The sequence below is a fragment of the Nansenia antarctica genome (assembly GCF_963989245.1).
Source record: "Nansenia antarctica genome assembly, chromosome: 1".
NCBI lineage: Eukaryota > Metazoa > Chordata > Actinopteri > Argentiniformes > Microstomatidae > Nansenia > Nansenia antarctica.
The window spans coordinates 93,344,886-93,372,017 of record NC_137674.1 but is presented as its reverse complement, the minus strand read 5'-3'; the positions used below and the strand labels follow the sequence as shown (position 1 = coordinate 93,372,017).

Below are 27,132 nucleotides of genomic sequence, written 5' to 3'. Positions count from 1 at the left end.
GAGCTTAGTTCAACTGCCTTACCCCTTTAGAACCCAAAATAATTTGTTTTATTACATTGTTTGTTAATGTAATTGAGAACAATCTTATGGACGGTTACTCCTTGCATCCATAGCTCCGTCTGAATTTGAGAGTGGTTACATTTCTTCAGCCCCTAAAAGTAATGTAAACGGTCATCTTATATCTGTGAAATATAAGGTGCTATACCTGTTTTCTGGGATAAGGCAGAGTGTGTGGTACAGGTCTGCTGTGGAGGGCGTTTTCATCGGTGCAGCTCTGGGTGTAGAGAAAGCTGACAGGGCTGTATTCAGCTTTGCTGGAGTTGACAGTGTTCTAACCGCTGTCTTTTCTGTCTCAGCACCTGTCAAAACATAGTAAGGAATCACATCATATTGATGATGGGGCCAACAACCCCATCCCGTAGAAAACAATCCGTTACAAAAACGTTGACGACAGAACAGACCTCAGCCCTGGAAGAAGAAGGATCCTCAATTAGAGGAAATATGACGCTGTGTGATGAAAGCTATCAAGTCACAGAAGTCACAGAGCCGAAACCCCTTCTGTCAACCAGAGACATACGAATTGGAACATGGAACGTCAGGACCTTGTATGAGACCGGAAAAACCATACAAGTAGCAGCAGAAATGAAGAGGTACAAACTAGATCTTTTAGGAATTAGTGACTCACGATGGACACAATCTGGACCACAAAGACTGCAGACAGGAGAGCTGCTACTCTACTCTGGGCACGAAGAAGACAAAGCCCCTCACACTGAGGGGGTTGGCCTTTTGCTATCAACAACAGCAAAGAAAGCACTGATTGGATGGGAGGCACATGGATCAAGAATTATAACAGCCACCTTCAGAACCAAGAAAAGGAAAATCAAGTTGAACGTGATACAATGCTATGCACCAACCAATGACAGCGACGATGAAAAAAAGGATGAGTTCTACAACAGACTGCAGAGCATCCTGGATCAACAAAAAGGAAAAGACATCAACATTCTCATGAGGGACTTCAATGCAAAGATTGGCAGAGACAACACAGGCTTCGAAAAAGTGATGGGAAAGCATGGCCTAGGAGAAATGAATGAGAATGGAGAGAGATTTGTGGACACCTGTGCCCTGAACAACCTGGTTATCGGAGGAAGCGTCTTCCCACATAAGAGGATCCACAAGGCAACCTGGGTATCACCGGATGGAGTGACCGAGAACTAGGGATGTCTCGATCCGATATTGATATCGCATATCGCCGCAATATTGGTCCTGAATGCTGGATCGCAGATCGCACCAGAAAAAAAATAGGCAGCGATCTGGGGCTCGCGATCCGGCGTGTCACTCACGTGATGACAACAGTAGTAGTCAGTGGTCACGAGCATGAGAGTTGGCTAGTAGCTACCTGTGTGTATTGTGTAATGAGTCTCACAATGTCATGATGCTAGCTGGTGAAATCATAAACCATTTGCTTACGTAATTTTTCGGTTGTTTACATAGTCTAAACTACAGATGGTAAGCTTTCAAATGATGCGTCATACATTGAAATCGGAAAACAATTCAAGACGACACGAGTATTTGAATGTTTGTTTGTATCAATGTTTTGCTCAAGAATGGTGACTGCTAAAAACGCTGCTAACAGCTAGTGGCTAACGTTTCGTTCTAAAACGAAAGTATGTTTACAAGACAGGTATCACTTACCGGGTAGCCTCTGGCAACAGTGAATCCAACCCACAGATTATAAGTATTTAGTGATCGTTAAACTGTTATATATTATATCGAGTGGTACTTCAAGTTGCCTGTTATGAAAAAAACGAAAACCAGATATTGTTTTACATACACCCCTTTGATTCTTCGACTGGTTTCTGGTCTCACCAGCAGCGTCACTAGGCTACACTTTTAAAAAGGGTCCTATAATTGATTTGCCATTTGTAAGAGAAGATAAATAGAATAAAACTTGTTTTAACTTTAAACCAGTTGGTCACTGAGTACTGCAGAGTACTGTTTTTGTTGCTTGAATAAAGGCTGGCAGTCTTTAATAGCCAACTGTTGTTGTGGACTATACTGGATAAGTATTTGTTATTATTCAGGAGTAAAACAATAAATACAAATATCGGATTGATATCGGTATCGCAGATACCTGAAGCCCAGGTATCGGTATCGGTATCGGTAGTGAAAAAATGGGATCGGGACATCCCTACCGAGAACCAGATAGACCACTTCTGCATAACCAGCAAGTTCAGGAGATCACTACAGGACCTGCGAGTAAGGCGAGGAGCAGACATAGCATCAGACCACCACCTACTAAGCGCTATGCTCAAGTTGAAACTGAAGAAGCACTGGATGGAAACAACATCAAAGAAACAGAAATTCAATGTCCACCTCTTAAAAGACACACAGACAAGAGAAGTGTTCACACTGAAGCTGAAGAACAGATATCAAGCCTTGCAAGATCTAAGCAGTGACGAAGGAGACCAGCAAGACCAATGGGAAAGGATAAGGGAAACCCTCATAACAACATGTAAGGAAGTGATTGGAATAAAGAAGAGAAACCATAAAGAGTGGATATCAGCAGAAACACTACGCAACATAGAAGAAAGGAGACAGAAAAAGACAGAAGTTAACAACAGCCGAACTAGGGCAACCAAGGTAAAAGCCCAAAGCGAGTACACTGAGGCAAACAGAAAGGTCAAAAGAAATGCCAAGAAGGACAAGTGAAACTACATCGACAACCTGGCTAAAGAAGCAGAAGAGGCAGCAGCAAAAGGAAACATGAAGGAACTGTATGACACCACCAAGAAACTGTCCGGAAAGTTCAGCAGACCAGAACGACCAATAAAAAAACAAGGAAGGAAAGACCATCACAAGACTGGACCAACAGCAAGAGGGATGGGCAGAGTATTTTGAAGAACTCCTGAATGAATGAATGAATGAATGAATGGACTTTATTGTTGAGACCGACACCACATAACCCCCCGGACATTCAACCTGCGAAGACTGACATAGTCATCAACTGTGGAAAGCCCAGCAAGCAGGAAATCCAACAGGCCATTGCACAACTAAAGAATAGTAAGGCAGCAGGACCAGACAACATCCCTGCCGAGGCACTGAAGGCAGACATAGACACCTCGGGAGAGATGCTACACCCCCTGTTCGAGAAGATATGGGAGGAAGAGGAAGGGCCAACAGATTGGAAAGAAGGCTACTTGGTCAAAATACCTAAGAAAGGAGACCTCAGCCAATGCCACAACTACAGAGGAATCATGCTTTTATCAGTGCCAGGAAAAATCTTCAACAGAATTCTCCTCGAGCGAATAAAGAAAGTGGTGGATCCGCAGCTAAGAGACCAGCAGGCAGGCTTCCGACCCAATAGATCATGACCAGATTGCAACCCTCCGAATCATAGTTGAGCAATCATTGGAATGGAACTCTCCATTATACATCAACTTTGTAGACTACGAGAAGGCATTTGACAGTCTCCACAGAAACACCCTCTGGAAATTGCTTCGACACTACGGCATACCAGAAAAGCTTGTCAACATCATGAGGAACTCCTATGAAGGAATGACCTGCAGAGTCATACACAGCGGGCAGCTCACACGAAGCTTCCAAGTGAAGACCGGAGTAAGGCAAGGCGGTATACTGTCCCCCTTCCTCTTCCTCCTGGCCATCGACTGGATATTGAAGACCACAACGGCACAGAGGAGAAAAGGGATCCAGTGGACACTCACAACACAACTGGACGACCTAGACTTCGCAGACGACCTTGCCCTACTATCCCACAGTCGACAACAGATGCAGGAGAAGACGAACATACTGGCAGACACCTCAACACAACTAGGCCTCAACATCCACCAAGCAAAGACCAAAATACTAAAGATCAACACAAACAACGAAGACCCAGTAAACCTGGAGGGAACAGCACTCAAGGAAGTAGAATCCTTCACCTACCTAGGTAGCATCATAGACAAGAAGGGTGGCACGGAGGCAGATGTCAGAGCAAGAATCAGCAAGGCAAGGGCCTCATACATCCAACTAAAGAACATCTGGAGCTCCAAGGTAATCAGTCAGCGGACAAAGATCAGACTCTTCAAATCCAACATCAAGCCAGTACTCCTATACGGATCAGAGACGTGGAGGACAACCAAGATCACAATGACTAGAGTGCAGTCATTCATCAACAATGACCCCAATTGAAATAAGCCAGTGGCTTTCTTGGGTTTTTATCCTGTTAGTTGACCTTGTATGTAATATGTACTTTCATGTACCTACTTCTGTAAATCTTCTAATAAAGTTTTCAATCAATCAATCAATCAACAGATGCCTGAGGCGGATCCTGAACATCCACTGGCCAGATACCATCAGTAACAACGATCTCTGGCAGAGAACGGGCGAACAACCAGTGGAAGAACAAATCAAGAGAAGAAGGTGGGGATGGATCGGCCACACACTACGCAAACCAAACACCAGCACCACCAGACAGGCCCTTAGATGGAACCCCCAAGGCAAAAGGAAGAGAGGCCGGCCCAAGAACACCTGGCGCAGGGACTTGGAGACAGACATCACACAGAGTGGACTAACATGGAAACAGCTGGAAAGCAAAGCACAGGACAGAGGACCCTGGCGAACTGTTGTCGACGGCCTATGCTCCTCCAAAAGGAGCGATAGGCGTAAGTAAGTACATCATATTACAGTACACTCCACCCAATTGAGGGATTTTCTTTTTTACTATTGTTGTAGTTTTATAGAATTTTATACTGAGAATTGAAGTCTCTCTACATGTTGGTGAATCTAGCACTCAATGAGTGTTCTGTTATGTCACAAAAAGCAACTTTTGGCTCAAGTAATCTTGAATTTACACAAAACAACACTTTGAGACATTTTTAGGTTTTCTTGTTTCTGGTGGGATTTGAACCGGTGACCTTCAGATCCATTATTCCCCCCATACAAAAATGGCAAAGGCGTACTTTTTTATTGTGCATTAATTGTTTAGAATACATTGAGACTATTAAACATGTAGATAATGGAAAAGAAGCCTCAATTTCTCTCTCTTCCTTTTCTTTTCCCTCTTTTTCCTCTCTTTTTCCTCCCTTTTCTTCTTCCCCCTCTTGCACTTTCTTCCCCACCCTTAACAGACTATTGTGCACCTCGGTGCTCTCGGTGGATAGTGAGTTGGACTGCTGATCGGAAGGTTGTGAGTTCAAATCCTGCCTGAAACCACACCACTACTAGTGTGCCCTTGAGTAAGGCACTTAGCCCTCAGTTACTCCAGGGGGAATGTCCCTGTAATTTGTAATTGTAAGTCGCTTTGGATTAAAAGCATCTGCTAAATGGCAAAAAATAAATAAATTATACACAGTCCCCTATTTTCAGGGGCTCAAATGTAATTGGACAAATTAACAATCATAAATAAAAATAAAAAATAATACTTTGTCGGGAATCCTTTGCAGGCAATGACTGCCTGAAATCTGGAACCCATGGACATCACCAAATGCTGGGTTTCCTCCTTTGTGATGCTTGCGAACAACTTAATTTAAACAATTATTTGACCCTAAATAATCTCTTTGATGACTTTCAATCAGGCTTTCGCCCCCTACATAGCACTGAAACGGCCCTTATTAAGGTCCTTAATGACATTCGCGTAAACACAGACTCTGGAAAAATCTCAGTTTTGGTACTACTAGATCTTAGTGCTGCCCTTGACACTGTAGACCACGACATTCTAATAGATAGACTAAAAACCTGGGTAGGACTTTCGGGCACTGCCCTAAACTGGTTTCGATCCTACCTACAGGACAGAAGCTACTATGTCTCCATTGGCAACTTTGTATCTGACCAAATTAAAATGACATGTGGGGTTCCCCAAGGGTCAATCCTTGGCCCCCTTCTATTCAATCTCTTCATGCTTCCATTGGGACACATCATAAAAAAGAACAAAATTGCCTACCACAACTATGCGGATGACACTCAAATCTACATAGCCCTCTCACCAAACGACTATAGTCCCATTGACAATCTCTGTAATTCAGTGTTTCCTCTATATGCATTTATTGGTGGCGGGCCGCCACGAACGAATTTCCTCCGCCACTAATCGATTCAGACAGTCCACTTTGATTCAGGCTGCGCAGAAAGGCAGCGAGTTACAGTATTATGACCGGAGAACAGAAAAAAAGCAGATTGAAGCTAGATTCAGGCCGCTTCCAGACCAACATTTCGTTACGATTTAGGGGTAGTTATTTACAATATGTGTGGTGGCCTGGGAAAACCCTTCACATGGTGGCATTTTGACATTTTCATTTTTTTATATTTCCATAAATTAGAAGTTCTCAGCTATTCATAACTGGTTGAATGACTGAGATAGCCCTTTATTTTTTTAAAGTTATGAGCATTTTAATGTATCATGTCAAAAAAAGTGAAAGATGAGAAATGCTGCCCCCATGCTGCCCCCGACCCCTTTCTCCTCCGGGTCGGGGGAGGAGCCTATGCAGATCAGCCGGTCTCGTTTGTCTGCTTGTGATGCAGACAAACTACCCACCACAAAAACATAAAAATAAGTACTTTCTCTTTTGTTTTCTTAAAATGTTTATTCACCATAATGTAGTATGGAGTTCAAAGTACTAGAATACCACATAATATCAAAATCGCCAAAATCGCGATTTCCATCTATTTTTGCTCTTTGCCACAAACGAACGCCAGCGACATCCGACGGGTTTTCCCAGGCCACCACACATATGTTACAATGTTGCAATTAACCTCGTCGTTTGTGTTCGCACTGCAATCGAGACTGAATCGCTCTCAACAGGCTCTCAACAGGCGCGCGGCGCGAGGCGACGGGTTTTCAAAACAGTTTTGTGATTGGTCCGAATTTAGTGGGACACACGCCGGTGCCTTTAATCCCGTATCCTAATCGGAAATGCAACATCATCAGCGACAACTGTGGGTTATTGCATTTACTGCTGTTCTCTGGTTCATGTTCTTATACCAGTGCTCAGTATAGAGTATTTTAAATGAACATTCGTAATGTATGTCTCTGATGTTCATGGTCAACTAAATCAGCCTATTTTGTGAAACAAATAATGTTCCCGCTAATGGGTTAACCAAGCATTCTCGCACCTAACGTGCAAGCACCTAGCTTCGAACTATTTGATCACCTTGTAGTGAAGCGAGCAGAGTATTCATAATTCACGGCGTTCAGCCTTGTACAAAGCATTGTTATATGTTTGTGTTTACTCAATCACCCAGGCTGCTTAGCGGGTGATATGACGGGATATAAGTGGGACAGAGATGAATGAATGTTGTTGTTGTCAGTACGCATGCAGAGAGTGAGAATAAAGCGCACATGATTGTTTTTCTACCGGCAAAACGACTACATCGTCCTGTTATTGCCGTCACTCCTACATTGGTGACCCTGATTTTCTCTCGAACGTTTTCGGAGATCATTGAACATGACAACGAACGCAGTTTCACTCAAGCTGCCCGAGTTTTGGGAACAAAATGCCATAGCATGGTTTGCACAAGCTGAAGCTCAATTCGCCCTCAGGGATGTTACCGTGGATAATACCAAATACTACTACGTGGTAGCAGCTCTTACCAATTCAACGGCAGCGAGAGTGGTGAGTCTTATTGAAAACCCACCGGCACAGAACAAATATGTTACCTTGAAGGCACACCTCATAGATACTTTTTTCTATATAAAATCACCTGCTCGGCTTTAATTACTTAACCGCTATTTAAGAAATTATAATTGTTGCCACCCTCTAGTTTTTGGTGAAACTACGTCTTTGTTTTGAGCGCACTGGCGCGTGCACGCGGAAAAAAAAATCGCGCGCAAAAGACAACCACTCCGCCACTAATGTGAAAAATCCTGGAGGAAACACTGTAATTCATTGAGCAAATAAACGCCTGGATGACACAAAACTTGCTCCAACTAAACAAGGACAAAACAGAGATAATTGTATTCGGTGCACCTGACAAAAGATCGAAAGTCAGTGCAAAACTTGATTCTCTCTCTCTTCAAACAAAAAAACAGGTCAGAAATCTTGGTGTAATTCTAGACTCCGATCTAAACTTCAACAGCCACATAAACTCGATAACTAAATCAGCCTACTATCAAAAACATAACAAGAATGAGAGGTTTCATGTCCAAGCAAGACCTTGAAAAACTCATCCATGCATTTGTTTCGAGTAGACTTGATTATTGTAATGGTCTAGTAACAGGCCTATCTAATGGAGCTGTTCGTAAATTGCAGCTCATCCAAAACGCCGCTGCTAGGGTCCTAACAAAAACAAAGAAATTTGAACACATTACACCAATCCTGAGATCCCTGCACTGGCTACCAGTCTCTCAGAGAATTGAATTCAAAATCCTCCTAAATCACAAAATGGTCTTGGACCAAAATACATATCAGATCTCCTCCCACCCTATATTCCCGCAAGGTCAGCTGAGACTAATCAGCTAATAATTCCAAGAGTAAAAATAAAACATGGTGGAGCAGCTGCTGCATGCTCCTGGAACAAACTCCCTGAAGAAATCAAACAGGCACAAACCCTTAAAATATTTAAATCTAAGCTAAAAAAACCTTCATGTTTTGCACCAGTTATGATTAAACACAAACACTTCTATCAATGAATTTTTATTTTTTTATTTTTAATTATTGTCTTTTTAAATGTTTTATCTATTTACTTCTTATATTTGCTTTTATTCATTGTCATTTTTATTTTCATATGCTCCTCTTGCTGTATTTTTAGATAATGTATGTAAAGCACTATGAATTGCCCCTGTTGTATGAAATGTGCTATACAAATAAACTTGCCTTGCCTTGCCTTTGCCTTTTCTTTTGTTTTTGCAGCCTAAGAATGGCCTGTTTCACTTGCATTGAGAGAGCTCCGTTGACCACATGTTGTGCGTTCACAGCAACAGCTTCCAAATGCAAATGCCACACTTGGAATCAACTCAGACCTTTTACCTGCTAAAGACATAACGAAGGAATAGCCCACACAGGTCCACGAAAGAGCTTTTGAATCAATTGCCCAATTACTTTTGGTCCTTTGAAAAAGAGGGAGCTACATATTAAAGAGCTTGAGTCCAAATATACAGTATATGGACCTAACTGTAGGTTTGGGTTACCATGTTAGGCCTTCAGGAATCTTTTTTTGTCCATTTGATTCAATTAATATGAAAGAACATTCAGGTAATATTCAACACATTGCTGATGGAGTTCAAGAGGAGTTTGTTACTTACATACTGACAAGGCACTTTGAGACTTTGACATCTGGGGTTTTGTTTGGTCTGGAAATGGGGTCAAGTTTAAAAACTGATGTTTGAGCCATGTGGCACGGTCCTCTTCAAAAGCTTTTCTCTACAGAAAAACAGTACAAAAGATTTATTTTGCTTGAAGAATTCACAATATAATAACCAAATATATAGCTAGTAGTAGACTTGTTGCCAGACATGTTTGTCTTTATTACAAATGTGACAAAACACATTTGAACATTTCTGAAATGCTCATAAATGCTCATTCGAAGTTACTTGCTCTGTTGTACATTTTTAGAAAAAAAAGAAGAAAAAAGAAAAGAAAAAGAAAACTTAAAAAAAAGAAAAAAGCATCTCACCTCGTGGCCCAGTCTAATGGCTGCCTCTGTGAAGTTCCTCCTCTCTGTCTCAAAGTTGTTTCTCTGCTCTCCAAAGGTCTTCCACTCCTCCTTGAGGCGCTCCTTCTCCTCCAGCATATAGCAGTCGTTCAGCAGGGAGGCCGTCTCCTCGTCACACGGGGAGCTCAGCTGCTGCTGTGAGAGCACGGAGAGCAGAGGAGGCTAAGGATATTTCTCTCACACAAAATGGACAAAAGTAATATTAATATTTATATTATATTATGTATATCCTATTCTACGTTGATAAACCAATGGAACGTTTAACAGGTAGTGGACAGAATAACAGCTAACTGACAGATTCAAGGCAAATGACATAGCAAAACAAAAAAGCCAGAATACTGCAGCCCGTCTGGTTTTCAATTTCCCCATATTTCCCAAAACCCTTCTCTGGCTCCCAGGAGCAGCTAGCATCAGATTCAAGACCCTGGTACTCTCCTACAGGGAAGTAAAGGGAACAGACCCTCCTTCTCTGCAAGCAATGGTCAGTCCCAAAATCTTCTGCAATTCACTAATCTCTTTAAATTACACATGGATTCTACCTCCTCGGACAACTCCACCTCCTAGTATTTCTCAACATACCCACTTCTATGGTCCCGAGCTTACCTGAGCACAACACCATTTAGTTTTTTTAAATAGATAAATAAATAACTTTCTTCCCATGCTCTAGCACTGTGACTGCTTATGGAGCTTATTCTTACAGAAAGTCTTACTTGCGATGGCAGCGATGTATAGTTCATTGACTTACTTTCGACAATAGTACTTATTGAAAATCGCTCTGGATAAGTGCATCTGCTAAATTACTCAAATGTAAAGCTTAATAAATAAACTTATTTGCTCAAGCAGCCTCAGATAAAAAGAAAAGTTATATAAACACCTGCAGGAGCTGCTGCTGTGTGTGGATGAAGTCTTTGCACTGCTGGATCTCCAGTTTTAGCCTGTCCATCTCCTCCTCATGGGCCTCTGTGGGGATGGCGTCCATGTTCGCTCTGTCGCCCATCTGCACTAAGGACGCTGGAAAGAAAACATTTCACAATGACATCGGTGATCCTGACATTGTTTATGGTTATCATGTAATGTATATAAAACACTTAGGTCTCCAAATTGCTTGATATGGAAATTACGGTCTGGGCTGAGAAATGTGGACAAACACCTGCTTTGGCTATGCTTTACCCATAGGAGCCAATAGAGGACTCAATTGATTTATGTTTCAAAGACTAACAGTTTCTTTTGTCTCAATGCTGATGACAGTCAAGTGATCACCCATCAATTTGACCTTCTATTGAACCCTAACCCTATTGAGTTCACTGCTTTAAGTGGGTATTCAATCAACTTAAATCAAACTGCCCAGTGGTCATTCATGTTATACAGTGGGGTACAGACGACTCGCATATACACTACCGTTCAAAAGTTTGGGGTCACCCAGACAATTTCATGTTTTCCATGAAAACTCACACTTTTATTTATCAAATGAGTTGCAAAATGAATAGAAAATATAGTCAAGACATTGACAAGGTTAGAAATAATGATTTTTATTTGAAATAATAATTTTGTCCTTCAAACTTTGCTTTAGTCAAAGAATGCTCCCTTTGCAGCAAATTACAGCATTGCAGACCTTTGGCATTCTAGCTGTTAATTTGTTGAGGTAATCTGAAGAAATTTCACCCCACGCTTCCTGAAGCACCTCCCACAAGTTGGATTGGCTTGATGGGCACTTCTTGCGTACCATACGGTCAAGCTGCTCCCACAACAGCTCAATGGGGATGAGATCGGGTGACTCCGCTGGCCACTCCATTACAGACAGAATACTAACTGCCGGCTTCTTCCCTAAATAGTTCTTGCATAATTTGGAGGTGTGCTTTGGGTCATTGTCCTGTTGTAGGAGGAAATTGGCTCCAATCAAGCGCTGTCCACAGGGTATGGCATGGCGTTGCAAAATTGAGTGATAGCCTTCCTTATTCAAAATCCCTTTTACCTTGTACAAATCTCCCATGTTACCAGCACCAAAGCAGCCCCAGACCATCACATTACCTCCACCATGCTTGACAGATGGCGTCAGGCACTCTTCCAGCATCTTTTCACTTGTTTTGCGTCTCACAAATGTTCTTCTGTGTGATCCAAACACCTCAAACTTCGATTTGTCTGTCCATAACACTTTTTTCCAATCTTCCTCTGTCCAATGCCTGTGTTCTTTTGCCCATATTAACTGTATTGGCCAGTCTCAGATATGGCTTTTTCTTTGCCACTCTGCCTAGAAGGCCAGCATCCCGGAGTCGCCTCTTCATTGTAGACGTTGACACTGGCGTTTTGCGGGTACCATTTAATGAAGCTGCCAGTTCAGGACCTGTGAGGCGTCTATTTCTCAAACTAGAGACTCTAATGTACTTGTCTTCTTGCTCAGTTGTGCACCGGGGCCTCCCACTTCTCTTTCTACTCTGGTTAGAGCCTGTTTGTGCTGTTCTTTGAAGGGAGTAGTACACACCGTTGTAGGAAATGTTCAGTTTCTTGGCAATTTCTCACATGGAATAGCCTTCATTTCTAAGAACAAGAATAGACTGTCGAGTTTCATATGAAAGTTCTCTTTTTCTGGCCATTTTGAGAGTATAATCGAACCCACAAATGTGATGCTCCAGATAGTCAACTAGCTCAAAGGAAGGCCAGTTGTATAGCTTCTCTAACCAGAAAAAAACATTTTCAGCTGTGCTAACGTAATTGCACAAGGGTTTTCAAGAGTTTTCTAATCATCCATTAGCTTTTTAACGCGATTAGCAAACACAATGTACCATTAGAACACTGGAGTGACGGTTGCTGGAAATGGGCCTCTATACACCTATGTAGATATTCCATTAAAAACCAGATGTTTGCAGCTAGAATAGTCATTTTCCACATTAACAATGTATAGAGTGTATTTCTGATTAATTTAATGTTATCTTCATTGAAAAAAAAAGTGCTTTTCTTTCAAAAAATAAGGACATTTCTAAGTGACCCCAAACCTTTGAACGGTAGTGTAGGTAGAAGGGAACATTCATTGTGAGCACGGAAAATGTGAGTCTCTCACAACGGCTTTGCATTGATGAAACCAGGTAGGATGAACGCATAGTTCGCTGTCCATTCCTCTTTAAATGCCCTGTTTTCACCATCAACTTTCCTCTTTAGACCTTTATGGCGCTTTTCCACTATCGACCCGGCTCGGCTCGGGTCGGCTCGCTTCGGCACGCTTCGGCACGCTTTTGAACAGTTCTGGTTTTCCACTTTACACAAGAGACCAGGAACGAGTAGGAGGAGTAGAAGATAGTAGGCGGAGTTACGCGTCATAAAAGCGCGCCATGGTGGTGACGTATATTTTCACGAGACACAACACAGCCACAACAATAGCAACATGGAGGAACTTGAAGCTATCGTATACTTTTTCCTCGGCATGTGGTATATTATTAACCGTGTTTTTTTGGAGAGAAAGAGAAAGAGAGAGAGGAAGCTATGTACACATAATAAAGTCATGTTTTTTGAACCCTTAAAACCACTGCCTTCACTTGTCTGCTTTATGAACTGTAGTATCATTGTGTGCCGTGTTATTCACGGACAAACACGGTGCCCGGAGGCACCCTTTGCGGGTTAATAACTGTGATTTACCGTGGGTTAGGATAACAATTCAAACGTTTCCGGATAGGGGAGAGGACAGGGAATCCAAAACCATTTGAATGGTGTCGATACTACACTCCTATCACGGTCGACACAGCGCGGAGCGAATTCCAGGGTAGAAATTGTCTCTCCCCCCGCTGATATCCTCCATGACGTGCTGCTGCTTAGAGCAGCGGGTGAACTCCCGGTTCATTGAGTTTACGGTTAAAAGCATATCTTCTCGGGGTGTCAGCGCGGTGGTTAAGGGCTCAAAATGACCGTATACCGATGGTGAAGTTAGCAAAGGAGTATTGTGATTGTACCACCTCCATAGCCGGTGTTTTTCACGGACAAACACGGTGCCCGGAGGCACCATTTGCGGGTTTATAACTGTGATTTACCGTGGGTTAGGATAACAATTCAAACGTGTCCGGATAGGGGAGAGGACAGGGAATCCAAAACCATTTGAATGGTGTCGATCCTACACTCCTATCACGGTCGACACAGCGTGGAGCGAATTCCCTGTTAAAACTTTTCTCTCCCCCCGCTGTCAACGGGAGTTTCATCCAGCAGCAAGCGGTGCTGCTTAGAGCAGCGGGTGAACTCCCGGTTCATTGAGTTTACGGTTAAAAGCATAACTTCTCAGTGCCCCGCGGTGGCGTAGTGCCCCGCGGTGGCGTAGCGGTCTAAGCACTAGCCACTAGTGCAAGCTGCCCACCGGGGACTGGGATCGAATCCCGGTCTCGCCAGACCCGGATATGGCCGAGGCACACAGGGAGCGGCATATTGAGCGGCCGCTCCAGAGGGCGGTATAGGACTATTTCCGGACAAGGATCCGTCGCGCAACAGCGCCCCCGGGGTGCCGGAATAATGGTGCTGGGCTCGAGGAGCCAGTCAGCTAGTCTGCCTGGCGATCTCCTCTGGGGCTGCCGGCCACGGGGTCGTGCGGCGGATCCTACGCAATAGGCAGGGGATAATTGGATGCTAGGTTGGGTTCAATTGGATACCAAATTGGGTGAAAAAGGGCTAAAATCTGAAAAATACAAAAAAAAAAAAAAAAAAACATAACTTCTCGGGGTGTAAAGCACTCTCTCTATTTCGGGCTAAACTGTGCAGTGTAGCCGGCATCCTGGTTCCTCCAGCAACCGGACACTACCATAAATAACAACAAATATGTAATATGTAAATATGTATAATACCACGTTCATTGATAAAATGACGCCAGGGATGGAAAGGGGTGATGGCAGTTTTAGAAGGGGGATGATGAAGCTCTGGACTACGGAACGGCACAGCACAGCACAACGGGGGGAAATGCAATAAGAATTATGTCAAAATGCAGCACCATCATGCACAGATCAGCCTTAAAACATGTAACGTTAGATAGTACAGGGAGCAATCTATTTCTACGGAAAGGCTGATAGATTGTAGACTCTTCTTGTCGGTAAAACGATGGAATCCATCTATTGAGGATTGTGATCTTAAATGCGTTGTGTCATCTCAGGATAGATTAGGTGCACAGCATACACGATTTGACACGGAAATAGGATGTTCAACACGGGTCGAAATCTCTGTACTTGATTTATTAAGACAGTCAGCGAATGGTCCATCAGCACAGTATCTCAGCATCGGCATTCAATGACCATTTCACGACATTCAACGACATCATTATGACATACAGACAGGCTGATAGATACGAGTGCAGCGCTGTCTTGCTGGTAGTCAAATATATTTATTTATACAGCATATGGATGTTACGTGCCTGTTAGCCTACTTGCCGCTTTCAGTTCTAGTAGATTTGTAGTTTAGATCTCGCAACCAGGGAAATGCCAACAAGACGCGAATCTACCGGCATTTGACTCATGAGTGAACGGCGAAAATGCCTGGACGGCACAGCTTGGGATTCCATTGAAGTTACAGGGAACTATGTGTGAAAGAGACTTAAATGTTGAAATAACATTAATACAATGTTCATTGATAAATGACATAAGGGATGGAAAGGGGAGATGGCAGTTTTAGAAGGGGGATGATGAAGCGCTCGACTGAGGGACAGCATAGGCACAGCACATCGCCATAATAGCGTTTTTTTTTGTTATGCTTGTTGTAAATAAAAGTTCTATGATGCATTGAAATGACATTAAACTAAGATAATACGATGGTTATCATATTTTTTCAAATCTTTATTAATACGTTATTACAGAAACTGTAAGTGACATTTTCCTAGAGCGAAATCTGTTGTGGTATTTAAAAATGGCGGTTAGTGATGAAATCTATGAACATGGGATGACGATTTCCATTGACCAATCAACGGTGTGCAGCGTCACACGTCACACGTCACACGCAGCCTGGCAAAAAGGTACTCTTCGGCCCTATGGTTCCTGCTCACGATGGGTAGCTAAAAAAGCGACCCGACCCGACCCGACCCGACCCAGGTCGACAAATGGAAAAGCGCCAAAGAAGCAGGCCAGCCTGGGTCGACCCGGGTCAGCCCTGTAGTGGAAAAGCGGCTTTAGAGAGTGACATTATGTTTCTCTTGCTAGCTAGCAGGTTAAATGTTTAGCTAACTTCACCCAGCACGCAAACAACGAATCCAATAATGATGTGACCTTGTCTGGGAGGAGGGGGGAATCATTAGAATAAAAGTATGTTAAATAATTATTAGAATAAGTTAGGCTGCGCTACATCGTCAGGCCACACATTTATTATAAACAAATATGGAAAAAGGTGAAACTACGTTTCAACGTTGTTGAGAATCACAACACAAACTCACTAGTCACGCCAAAATACTGCAACACAATGGATTGGACTGCTACCTAGTTAACTACCGTATTTTCCGGACTATAAGTCTCACTTTTTTTCATAGTTTGGCTGGTCCTGCGACTTATAGTCAGGTGCGACTTATATATCAATATATATATAATTTCGTACTGACTGACATGAACCAAGGAGTAAACATTACCATCTACAGCCAACAGAGCGCGCTCTGGGCCGCTCTGGGCGTGTGACAACTATATGCTGCTCCTATACCCCTGAAGAAATTATCTAAAACATTAGATTGTTGAAGCTAAGCAAACGGTAGCTTGGTGAACTTGCTTACTGGTAACTTGCTTGTTGGACTCGCTGGCTTGTTATGTTCATTTAGCCTATTCAGCCTCCCAGGTATGTTCTTTATACTATTGTGTTGCTGAATAACTGTTAATGTGTTATGTTAACATACCTGACTCCTATTCAGCCTGTTGTTCTGTGTGCTATTGTGTAGTTGAATAAACTTGCCTTTCCAGATTAAATGTCTGTTCTTGGTCTTGGATTTTGTGAAATATATTTCTAAATAAATGCGACTTATAGTCCAGTGCGACTTATATATGTTTTCCCTCTTAATGTCGCATTTTTTGACTGGTGCGACTTATACTCCGGAGCGACTTATAGTCCGGAAAATACAGTATAACACTACTTTACATTGTTAGCAGGTTCACAAAACAAGCTGTGTTAGTTGACTAGCGATGTGTACATTTTTCTAAAGAAAAGTCAAAGCATTAGAACGTGTCACATTTTTAAACAATCAATTACTTAAATTAGCCTTTAATTATGTTCTGGCCCGCCATCTAGTGGGTCATAAAAAATGTGGCCCAAGGCCAAACTTAATTGCCGACCCCTGCCCTAATAAGTAAATCACCTTGGTCTGGGTCTTATGGTGCTTTTCCATCAGCAGCCCGGGTCAGTGCAGTTCGGATCGGTTCGGGTCAGGTCGGGTCACTTTTGATCTGTTCTGGTTTTCCATTATACACAAACCAACCCGGACTAGTAGGAGGAGTAGACGATAGTAGGCGGAGTTACGCGTCATAACAGCGCGAGATGGCTACTGCCTGATTGTCTGCATGTTTGAATCATTTCTATTGGATTTTGTTCTGCACATATGTTGTTCTACACATAATAAAGTCATGTTTTTTGAACCCTTAAAACCACTGCCTTCACTTGTCTGCTTTATGAACTGTAGTATCATTGTGTGCGGACAAACACGGTGCCCTTTGTGGGTTAATAACTTCGGTTTACCGTGGGTTAGGATAACAATTCAAACGTGTCCGGAAAGAGGAGAAGGCAGGGAATCCAAAAGTTTTTGAATGGAGTCGATCCTCCACTCCTATCACCGTGGACACAGCGCGGAGCGAATTCCCTGTTAAAACCGGCATTTGACTCATGAGTGAACGGCGAAAATGGCTGGACGGCAGCGGGTGACCTCCCGGTTCATCGAGTTTACGGTTAAAAGCATAACTTCTCGGGGTGTCAGCGCGGTGGTTAAGCGCTCAAAATGACCGTAGACAGATGGTGAAGTTAGCAAAGGAGTATTGTGTTTGTACCACCTCCACAGCCGGTGTTATTCACAGACAAACACGGTGCCGTTTGCGGGTTAATAACTTCGGTTTACCGGGGGATAGGATAGCAATTCAAACGTGTCCGGAAAGAGGAGAAGGCAGGGAATCCAATTTTTTGGGAATGGAGTCGATCCTCCACTCCTATCACCGTGGACACAGCGCGGAGCGAATTCCCTGTTAAAACCGGCATTTGACTCATGAGTGAACGGCGAAAATGGCTGGACGGCAGCGGGTGACCTCCCGGTTCATCGAGTTTACGGTTAAAAGCATAACTTCTCGGGGTGTCAGCGCGGTGGTTAAGGGCTCAAAATGACCGTAGACAGATGGTGAAGTTAGCAAAGGAGTATTGTGTTTGTACCACCTCCACAGCCGGTGTTATTCACGGGCAAAGACTGTGCATAATAGCGATTTTTGTGTTGTGCTTGTTGTAAATAAAAGTTATATGATTCATTGAAATGACATTAAACTAAGATAATACGATGGTCAGCATAATTTTCCGAATCTTTATTAATAAGCTATTACAGAAACTGTAGTGACATTTTCCTAGAGCGAATGTGGTATTTCAAGATGGCGGTTAATGAAGAAATATATGGACTTGGGATGACGATTTTCCATTGACCAATCAACGGTGTGCAGCGTCACACGTCACACGCAGCCTGGCAAAAAGATCCGGATATGAAATGGGGCTTGGGGAGGGACCCTGGGGTCGATGTGGAGCTAAAGAAGCGAGCCGAAGCGAACCGAACCGACCTGGGACGACTAATGGAAAAGGGGAAAAGAAGCAGACCGAAGCGGGCTGACCCGGGTCAGCACCGTAGTGGATAAGCCCCATTAGTAATCACCTTCTCAAAAGGTAACAAAGAATAATCCAAAAGGGTTCCCAAACTATTGCACAGGGCCCTTTTTGAAAAATGAAAATAAATAGAAACCTTGCTTTAAGATTTGCAGAAAGGTGTCATGTTTAACTTTGTAGCATTTAGTGTTCAGGTTTACTTTCAATCACAAACTGAGAGATCCCATACAAAGGTTTTTGTAGGTGTAGATTTAACAGCATGCCACGCAGGTCCCATTTTCTGAGGTATTACTCAGGTTTAGGCTGTCAAGTCCATTGGTGTTAATATAAAATGGCACAGGATCTCACTGTCATATAGAGCCGATAGAGTGATCTGGTATGAGGAAGAGTACCTTGGCTGTCAAGTCTCTCCATGTGACTCTTCAGTCTCCTCCACTGAAGGCGAATGCTGTTGGTGAGCTGCTCCCGAGCGTGTTCACAGGACAGCTCCAGGCTCTCCCTACTGGAGTCACATACCTCCTCCTCCTCTGAGACAGCCTGTTATAGAGACGTGAGGTGACAATGGCAATATATACAGTGCCCTGCATAAGAAATGGGACAATGAAGCATTTGTTCTTCTTTTGGCTCTACACTGCAAACATTTGGATTTGAGATCAAACAATTACTTACACAGGACTGCACTGTACACATCAACATTTCATGACCAGATTATGCATATAAATGATGATCTCTATGTTTCTTGAGGAAAATGGTTTTTATCATGTGTTAACTAAGCAATGCAACAGTCTTAATCCCAGCAAAGTGTATGTTCATATTCACATTCAAATGTTTTTGAAACAATCACCATATTAAAAGTGGCTAGTGTTACACCCAAAAGGACTAGTTTTAATTGACCAATGGGTTTCTAAATAAAACATACACCATAATAAATCAAGCACTCATATCATCCCCCTTTGCTGCACCACAGCGGCAAACTATCAAAGAGAGAGGCTGTTAACTAGACCAACCTGTTCTAGACCGTCTTCATGTTTCTCTCCTCTGAGGCTATGCTTCCTTGGGCTTAAAATGGATACCATCTCCCTTTTCATCTGTTGTAATACTTTCTTCAGCTCAGCATTCTCCATCGCCAGCCCCTTCTGGCGACTGTCGTAGTCATTCAGTAGAGTCTTATACATCTCTCCCTCTTGCCTTAGAGAGAGAAAGCTTTTGTTCACTCTTTTTTGGAGCAGATATAATGACATGGCTGAGTTTTAAATGAAGCTTTTTAAATCAGATCTGAAGTGCTGGTATTAGGCTCCTATGCATTTCAGGGCTTGTGTAAGCTAAACAATGCAAGCTAGTATAAGCTCACAAACCAGATAAGATGGAGGAAATCAATAACGTTGCCACTACGAGGAGTTATTCAGTAAGCTTAGTTACCTTGCCTCTGTCTTGTCAGTTTTCCAAAGGCCTCTCTTCCCATCAGATCTTCCAACATAGTTCAATACTTCGATAGCTGAAAGATAGGAATTATGCACTGAACAATAATGGTGGAAATTGGAAAGTATGGAAAATACGTCTAATTGTTGGAAATGGAGTAGTGTTATCTACACCTGTATACTCTCTAGATTGGGGCATGTTAAGAATGTAACAATCTCCATGATTTACCTTGCTTCTTATCCTTTTTGTCGATCAGAAGCTGATTCAAGCGCTCCTTCAGTTTGCTGAACTCTCTTTCTTTCCTCTTCATGTCATGATTGTACTGAGTGGCACGGCTTGCAATTATGTTTTGAAGTTTCTGTACCTGGCAAGGGTACAATAAAGCTAGCTTAGTATTACATATTGTGCTTATGCTTATTCTATGTTCCTTGGAGAGAGACTTGATTTACAGTGAAAATGTAATAAGATGTTCAAATCTCACCTCTAGTTCCCATACAAATAAACCCCATTTTTAGAGTTAACTTACTTCTTCTTTTTCATTTTTCAGGCTGTTCTGTAAGCCCTTCACTTTCAGCTGTAGCTGACGTTCTCTCTCAAGAAGTCCAGTGTTTTCCCTTTTAGAGAGTTCAAGTTGGTCCTATGCGAGTACATTAAACAGCTTTAATTGTCATTTAAATAACATAGCTACAGTACCACTGATCGACATACCTATAGCTACAGTATATGGTGTGTATATATATATACAGTATATATATATATATATATATATATATATATATATATATATATAAATACATAATGGTACACTTAGAAACAGCTCATTACAGTTTTCATTACAGATAAAACTAAACATTTTCACTTTTCAGATAAACAAAACATTTTTAACAGCATTTTCTGTGCACCGACAGGAAGGGGGAGCTGGGTTGAGGTGATGACCTAAGAGCGTGAGTGAGACAAGCGGGCGAGGCCAAACCTTTAGCCTGGTGTTGCTAAGCTGCAGAAAGTCGATGTTGCTGCTGGTCTTGAGCTGATCCATCTCCATATACTCCACAGCTCGGAGGCCCCGCCGGTGCAACTGGATCAGGTCATACATGCTGTTCAGTACAGCCACCATGTTAAGCGCAGAGTTCCCATTTGACTCAGTGCATACTGATGGAATGCCCAGTGAGGATACCTCCTACCGGAGCAGAGCAGGGATTAGATCAGGTGTGTAGCTGAGCTGCTAGATGCTGGCATCCAACACATTCAAACAATTAGAAAGTACTACTAACGTTAAGGTGATTTACCCAGCACCACACACATCAGTGGCACTGTAGCATATTATAGCTAATCTAAACATTAACATTTAGCATCTCATCAGAAAATGTAATGCGTAACAAATTTCACAATCCTTAATGCTTAATGTGAAATATCTTATGTTGCAATTGGGAAGTGTTCAACTGTATGAAATAGACATTTCAGGTAACCTACCTGATTGATATATGAGATACATTCTGATACATTGTCCTCAGTGCAGAAGGAACTTGTTAGAAGCATGTTGTAGGGATTTCTGGGCATTGGCAGAGAGTGCACTGACTGCCTCAGAGGAGACATGTATCTGGAAGAGTTGCAGGACATATCCTTGATTTCTGTGCAATAAAAATATATTCTTTCTATTGAAAGGCATACTTTCACATGTTCATTATCAGCATGATTTAAAAAATCCAAGTATTCTGTAGGCTAATTATACAAAAAATTAAAAGATGTGTAGCACACAAAAGGCGCATGCAATATCATCACATGGTCCCTGGCTTGATTTCAGCCATCCATTTATCCTGCATGTCATCCCCCCCTCTCTCACCCATCCTTTCTGTCAATCTATATACTATCTCTATCCCAATAAAGCAGAAATGCCCTAAAAACATATTTAATGTATATGACATTTTGCAGTAAACACTCAAATGACAACATTCAACCTAAAGTAGGCCTAAGTGTAACAGATTAGAAGTATGAGGCCTTAGTTACAGTACAGTAACTAGTTACAGTACAGTACTGTTAAAAACATAAAACCTACTATGGGATGCGACTGTCTCTTTTTTTTTTTCTTGAGTTGGGTCTGGCTGATCAATAGTAGTAATAATAATAATAATAATAATAATAATAATAATAATAATAATAATAATATCATAGTAATAGTTCATACAAATATAATCTATGAATTGAATTGCTGTTTTTATCTCATTTAACCACAGTATCCCTAGTTTACCAGCACCAAAATGTGGAAGCGGCAGTAGCCTACATTCTGTTCCAGTTTCTAGTCTGGCTTGCATTCCCGAGGCTTGGGTTCAGAGGAATCCCTATGCACACATCACTCTCACAGACTGCAGAGCATGCGACGGGGACCCATTTTTGCTCATACGGCAAGCACTACTTTTAGACCTGTAGGCTGAAATTATACAACTTACCCCGTAGCATCTCTTTAGGCAAGAACATTGCCAAACAATATCATTGCGATCACAGAAAGGCAAAACAGGGCATTCTTGAAAATAGGTCAGTCTAGGCATGGAACCTTTTAATAGGTTTCATCTGTTATTTTTGTCAATTTAATCTTCTCCTTTACACATGAGGCTTGGTCTATGTAGAGCAGCAGAAAAAAAGATAGCAACAGCCTATTCAGCCTGTTTTTTTTGTAACTACTGCAATGTTTTGAAGCGAACGACAAGTGAAATGCAGCATAGAGAAAGATCAACTACAACACAACACAAATTGGGATAACACCTTCAAAACTGTTTATTAAGACCTACTCACCAAGTGAAGACTCTGGCATTGTTGTTGTCCTTGACACTCTCAAAGGCAGACACTGTTCAGATCACATAGAATGGGTCTTGATCATCCACTGCATATATGCAGGACACATGCAGCAGCTCACAGAATCGTCTACGCAGACGGCTCCTGAAATAGAGGGTCAGATTAGCAGCGGCCATTCATCGGACACGGATCACTGGATTACAAGGGACGACGGCTGTCCAGGCAGGGTGGGAAGGGGTTAAGGAAGAGGGGGCGGGGGCGGGGTGTAGGGATGGCCAAAGACAAAATCGTGCCGAATTGGGATTTGGGTTGGGGAAGCAAATACTGTAGATCGGTTGGTTGGCTATGCTACATTATGTTATACGAATAACTTTTGCATATTATGGATATATACAGTATGAGAGACAAGGAAACCTATAACAACTGAGCAATTTGAAGAAACATGACCAAATCTGAAATTTAAGTTGACTGAAGTGAAAGATTCAGGCTTATCGAATCAAGATAACAAATGGAACACTAGCCTATATCTTATCTTGTTCATGCACTCACCGGCATAGGGTCTAATCATGTAGCCTAGGCTAATAATAATAATAGGCTAATAATAATAATATGTAGACTAGACATAGACTACTTTTTCAAACCAAGATGCATGATCAACAAAGACCAGGCTATAGGGAAAGGCATAGCCTACTGTATGGTAACCTAGTTCTCAAACATGATGGGTTCACTTCACACAATTTGGCACCATTTCTTCACACAAGTCAGCCATAAACATGGTCAGCAAATACAATTTAATTCAGACTAATAATTATTTAACACAGTTTTACAAGGGCAAATAGTTTCAATAATGATACGGTTGTAGAGCCTACACTATTCAGAGCTAGGCCTATATGGTGCCACTTAATCTAATGCAATCTACTGGACAGATGGTGAGCCTACCCAGTCTGAATCAAGGCTGTAGTAGACTGAATTCTTCCAACTTTTTGGTTGGAAAACACTTTTACCATATGAGTTAAAGAGAGCACTTTTACCATATGACTTAAAGAGAGCACTTTTACCATATGAGTTAAAGAGAGCACTTTTACCATATGAGTTAAAGAGAGCACTTTTACCATATGAGTTAAAGAGAGCACTTTTACCATTATGAGTTAAAGAGAGCACTTTTACCATATGAGTTAAAGAGAGCACTTTTACCATATGAGTTAAAGAGAGCACTTTTACCATATGAGTTAAAGAGAGCACTTTTACCATTATGAGTTAAAGAGAGCACTTTTACCATATGAGTTAAAGAGAGCACTTTTACCATATGAGTTAAAGAGAGCACTTTTACCATATGAGTTAAAGAGAGCACTTTTACCATATGAGTTAAAGAGAGCACTTTTACCATATGAGTTAAAGAGAGGGTGTTGAAACCTACTGTGCAACAATGACTTTGAGGCTGAATGGAGAATGCTCAAGTCAAGATCAAGAGGGACCAGCTACGACAATCTGTGGCAGCCAAGTTTGACTAGTCTCGCGAGACCTATCAAAATAATAAAAAATGTGTTATTTATCTCGCGGGATTTATCAAAATAAGCCTGGATTGTCCTTCAGCGACGTTGATGGAATACCCCCCTGGTAATACTTATTTAGCGCCGACGCGACATATGTTGGTATGTGTATATTAGTCATTGTACTTTTTAGCAGGTGTTCAAATGAATTCCTCCGTGTATAATATGAAGATGAAGTTCATAAAATCGAATCGAATCACATCGGGAACGATATCATAGGCAACAGAAAAGACTCGCGCAGCAGCAAGCTGTCAAAACTATGGACGGTGGTGCTTTAATTAGCGAGCTTGCTGTTGCAAGCTTTAGTTTGATGCTACCCACAATGTCACACCAAACATGGAAACAATGGATATGAATGACATCAAACCAAACGTACCTGTGTTAATGTCATTATGAAGATGACAGTTATCCTCTGTATGTCCTTAACAGTCAACACATTCACACCCGCACCAGAGCTGACAAACCAAACACTACAGATAGAGATTGGTTAGTGCGTTGTCAGGCAACCAACACCTGCGTACTCGATTGGTTAGAGGCTATGACCAATATAGCCACATTCAAGACTGCATTTTCATCATGTTCAAAAGAATACAACCCTGAGAGTTTTGTCTCACGAGACAGAGTTTTGTCTCAAAATAAGCCTGGATTTTCCTTTAACGATGTTGATTGAATACCCCCGAGGTTGACTATTTATTATTATTATTATTATTATTATTATTATTATAAATTATTAAATTAGTTTGTATACATCTTCTGATTCACACACTTGGGACATATCATCAGTGTTGTATCCTGGAGTCACGGGGTGTTTCGGGTCTTGCAACAGACACCCTCATCCAGGCGACCCGACCGAGGTTGATCAGACGTCGGCCTGTGTCCAAGTGGCTAACTACTGACCCCACTGGTCACCCCTTTTCAGCCCGAGCCATAGACGCTCTCTCTGTCGCTCCACGTTGGTGTTGATGGCTCTCCTCCTGCGTGCTCCTGTGATGCCCAGGGTAATAATAGCATGTTTCCACATACAAGTCGGAAGAAAAAGTCGAATGCAAGAATCCAACTGTTTAATAAACATCGCAGGGGGCTATTCCACGTACTATTATTTAATCTGATCCAGGTTTAAATCAGATCCTGGCGCTAATTTCAGTTTGCGTTCCATTCCATCAATGTGGCTCAAATAATTTGCTGCTTCCTTCAGAACAAACCTGGTAGAGAGCAGGTTTACAGGCTGGTTTAGGTAATACGTGCGTCAAAATGTCTCACAGGCAGAAACTACATCCCGAACGACAGTTCCGTCAAGTGTCTTTTAGGAAATATTAGTTCCCACTTTTTACGAGATAGATAGATAGATAGATAGTTTGACTGTGTGATAGATAGATAATTTGATATTTTGAAAGTGTGATCGATAGATAGATAGATAAATAGTTTGATTGTGTGATAGATAACTTGATATTTTGAAAGTGTGATAGATAGATAGATAGATAGATAGATAGATAGATGGATAAATAAAAAAGTGTAAAAAAAAAATAGGTATGTCTATCAACTTGCATTGCCATCATCACAGTGGTGTGTTTGGCGCAGGGGTTAAGGCAGCCAGCTAGAGGTCCGAAGGTTGCTGGTTCGATTTTTAATTTAATGTTTATTTTTTTTACATTTAAATGAAGCCTTCATGCAAATCGATTTACAATATACAGTATATATCTGTCTAAGTGAATCATCTATCCATCAGTAATCATAAGCAAAAATAATCTATGCCAAATCCAGGGTCCAGTTAGAAGAACATCATTTATTACTCAGAATAGCTTCAAACACCATTGTAATCGTGTCAGTTCTTGTAAATTAGCCTACACCATCATTGTATAGCCTACATACTTTTTTAGATTAGATTTTAGATTAGATTCAGACAACGAAATGCAGTAAAAAGAGTGTCAGAAGAGGGATGCCATCGTGACAATATGACTGAATGTAGCCTGCTGCTGATATCACCACAGTAGTAAATATTCATTTATTAAAATATGAACATATAACAATAACTGGGGCTAGTATGACCTACGCATTTAATCGGTCAGCAATTTCTTGCCAAACCATTTCCCTCACTGACGAAATGAAGATACTATATACTATAATTGCGGCAGTATTGCACTATTTTACATCTTATTTTTCGTCTTCATAAAGATCAATAAGACTGCTGCGGAGTGTAGTATCTTCATTTCGTCAGTTCGACTCTTCTGGGCTCTTTATGTCTGCGTGCACGCGCCCATATCGAGGATTTCTAAACCGGTGTTCTGTGAACACTGATGTCACAAGGCTGATCCTCGTTCGAGGAATCACTTGAGGCTTGAATCCCAATCACAAGTTCCCTGAACGCAGCTTTTATTTTAATCGCCGATATACTAATCAACGTACGTGGAATAGCCCCCCGGTCTTGCTGCTGTAAAGTGAACTCCTAAACTACTTATTTTATGCACTGCCTCCTAACGAGGAGTGGCTCCAGGGGGGTATTCCATCAACGTCGCTAAAGGATAATCCAGGCTTATTTTTATGAATCCCATGAGATCCCCTTCTCAAAATAAACCTGGATTTTCCTTTAGCGAAGTTGATGGAATACCCCCCAGGAGTGCTTGGCTCTAATGAGGCAAGTGATTTAAGGTGTGAAAATGTACAGCAGCAGAGGTGCTCTGTGGAGTGGATCAGGTTTAACACCCCACCACTGTAGATTGTCTGAGTAAGCGCGTTTACAGAAATACACAGGCATTGTTTGTTCTGGCATATCCTTTGATTGGGATATATCCTATATTAGGATATAAATGAAATGTCATACTGTATGTTTCAAATGTTATTTTACATTGGTAATAACATAGACATACATTTTTTTTGGTAGCCATGCGGTGTGTGGAAGTAATACAAAAGAAAATACAGACCTCACCACCAACACACATAGCAATGCTGAACAATTATTCAG

The 27,132-nt window shown here is 41.8% G+C and overlaps 2 protein-coding genes across 2 annotated transcripts in view; one reads left to right on the top strand and one right to left on the bottom strand.

Annotated features, from left to right (window-relative positions):
- The window catches only part of rpf1 (ribosome production factor 1 homolog), a 288,578-nt gene that overhangs the window by 86,220 nt on the left and 175,226 nt on the right, over positions 1–27,132 (top strand). The gene's annotated exons all lie outside the window — the stretch shown is intronic.
- On the bottom strand, positions 172–22,642 carry LOC308154268 (afadin- and alpha-actinin-binding protein-like; the record flags this gene model as incomplete). Its single annotated transcript, XM_080527435.1, has 12 exons — positions 172–359; positions 9,233–9,350; positions 9,604–9,777; positions 10,517–10,653; positions 18,810–18,954; positions 19,425–19,605; positions 19,837–19,912; positions 20,065–20,200; positions 20,363–20,473; positions 20,810–21,013; positions 21,307–21,464; positions 22,624–22,642. 12 exons carry the CDS (start codon positions 22,640–22,642, stop codon positions 172–174), a joined length of 1,647 nt encoding a protein of 548 aa, XP_080383561.1.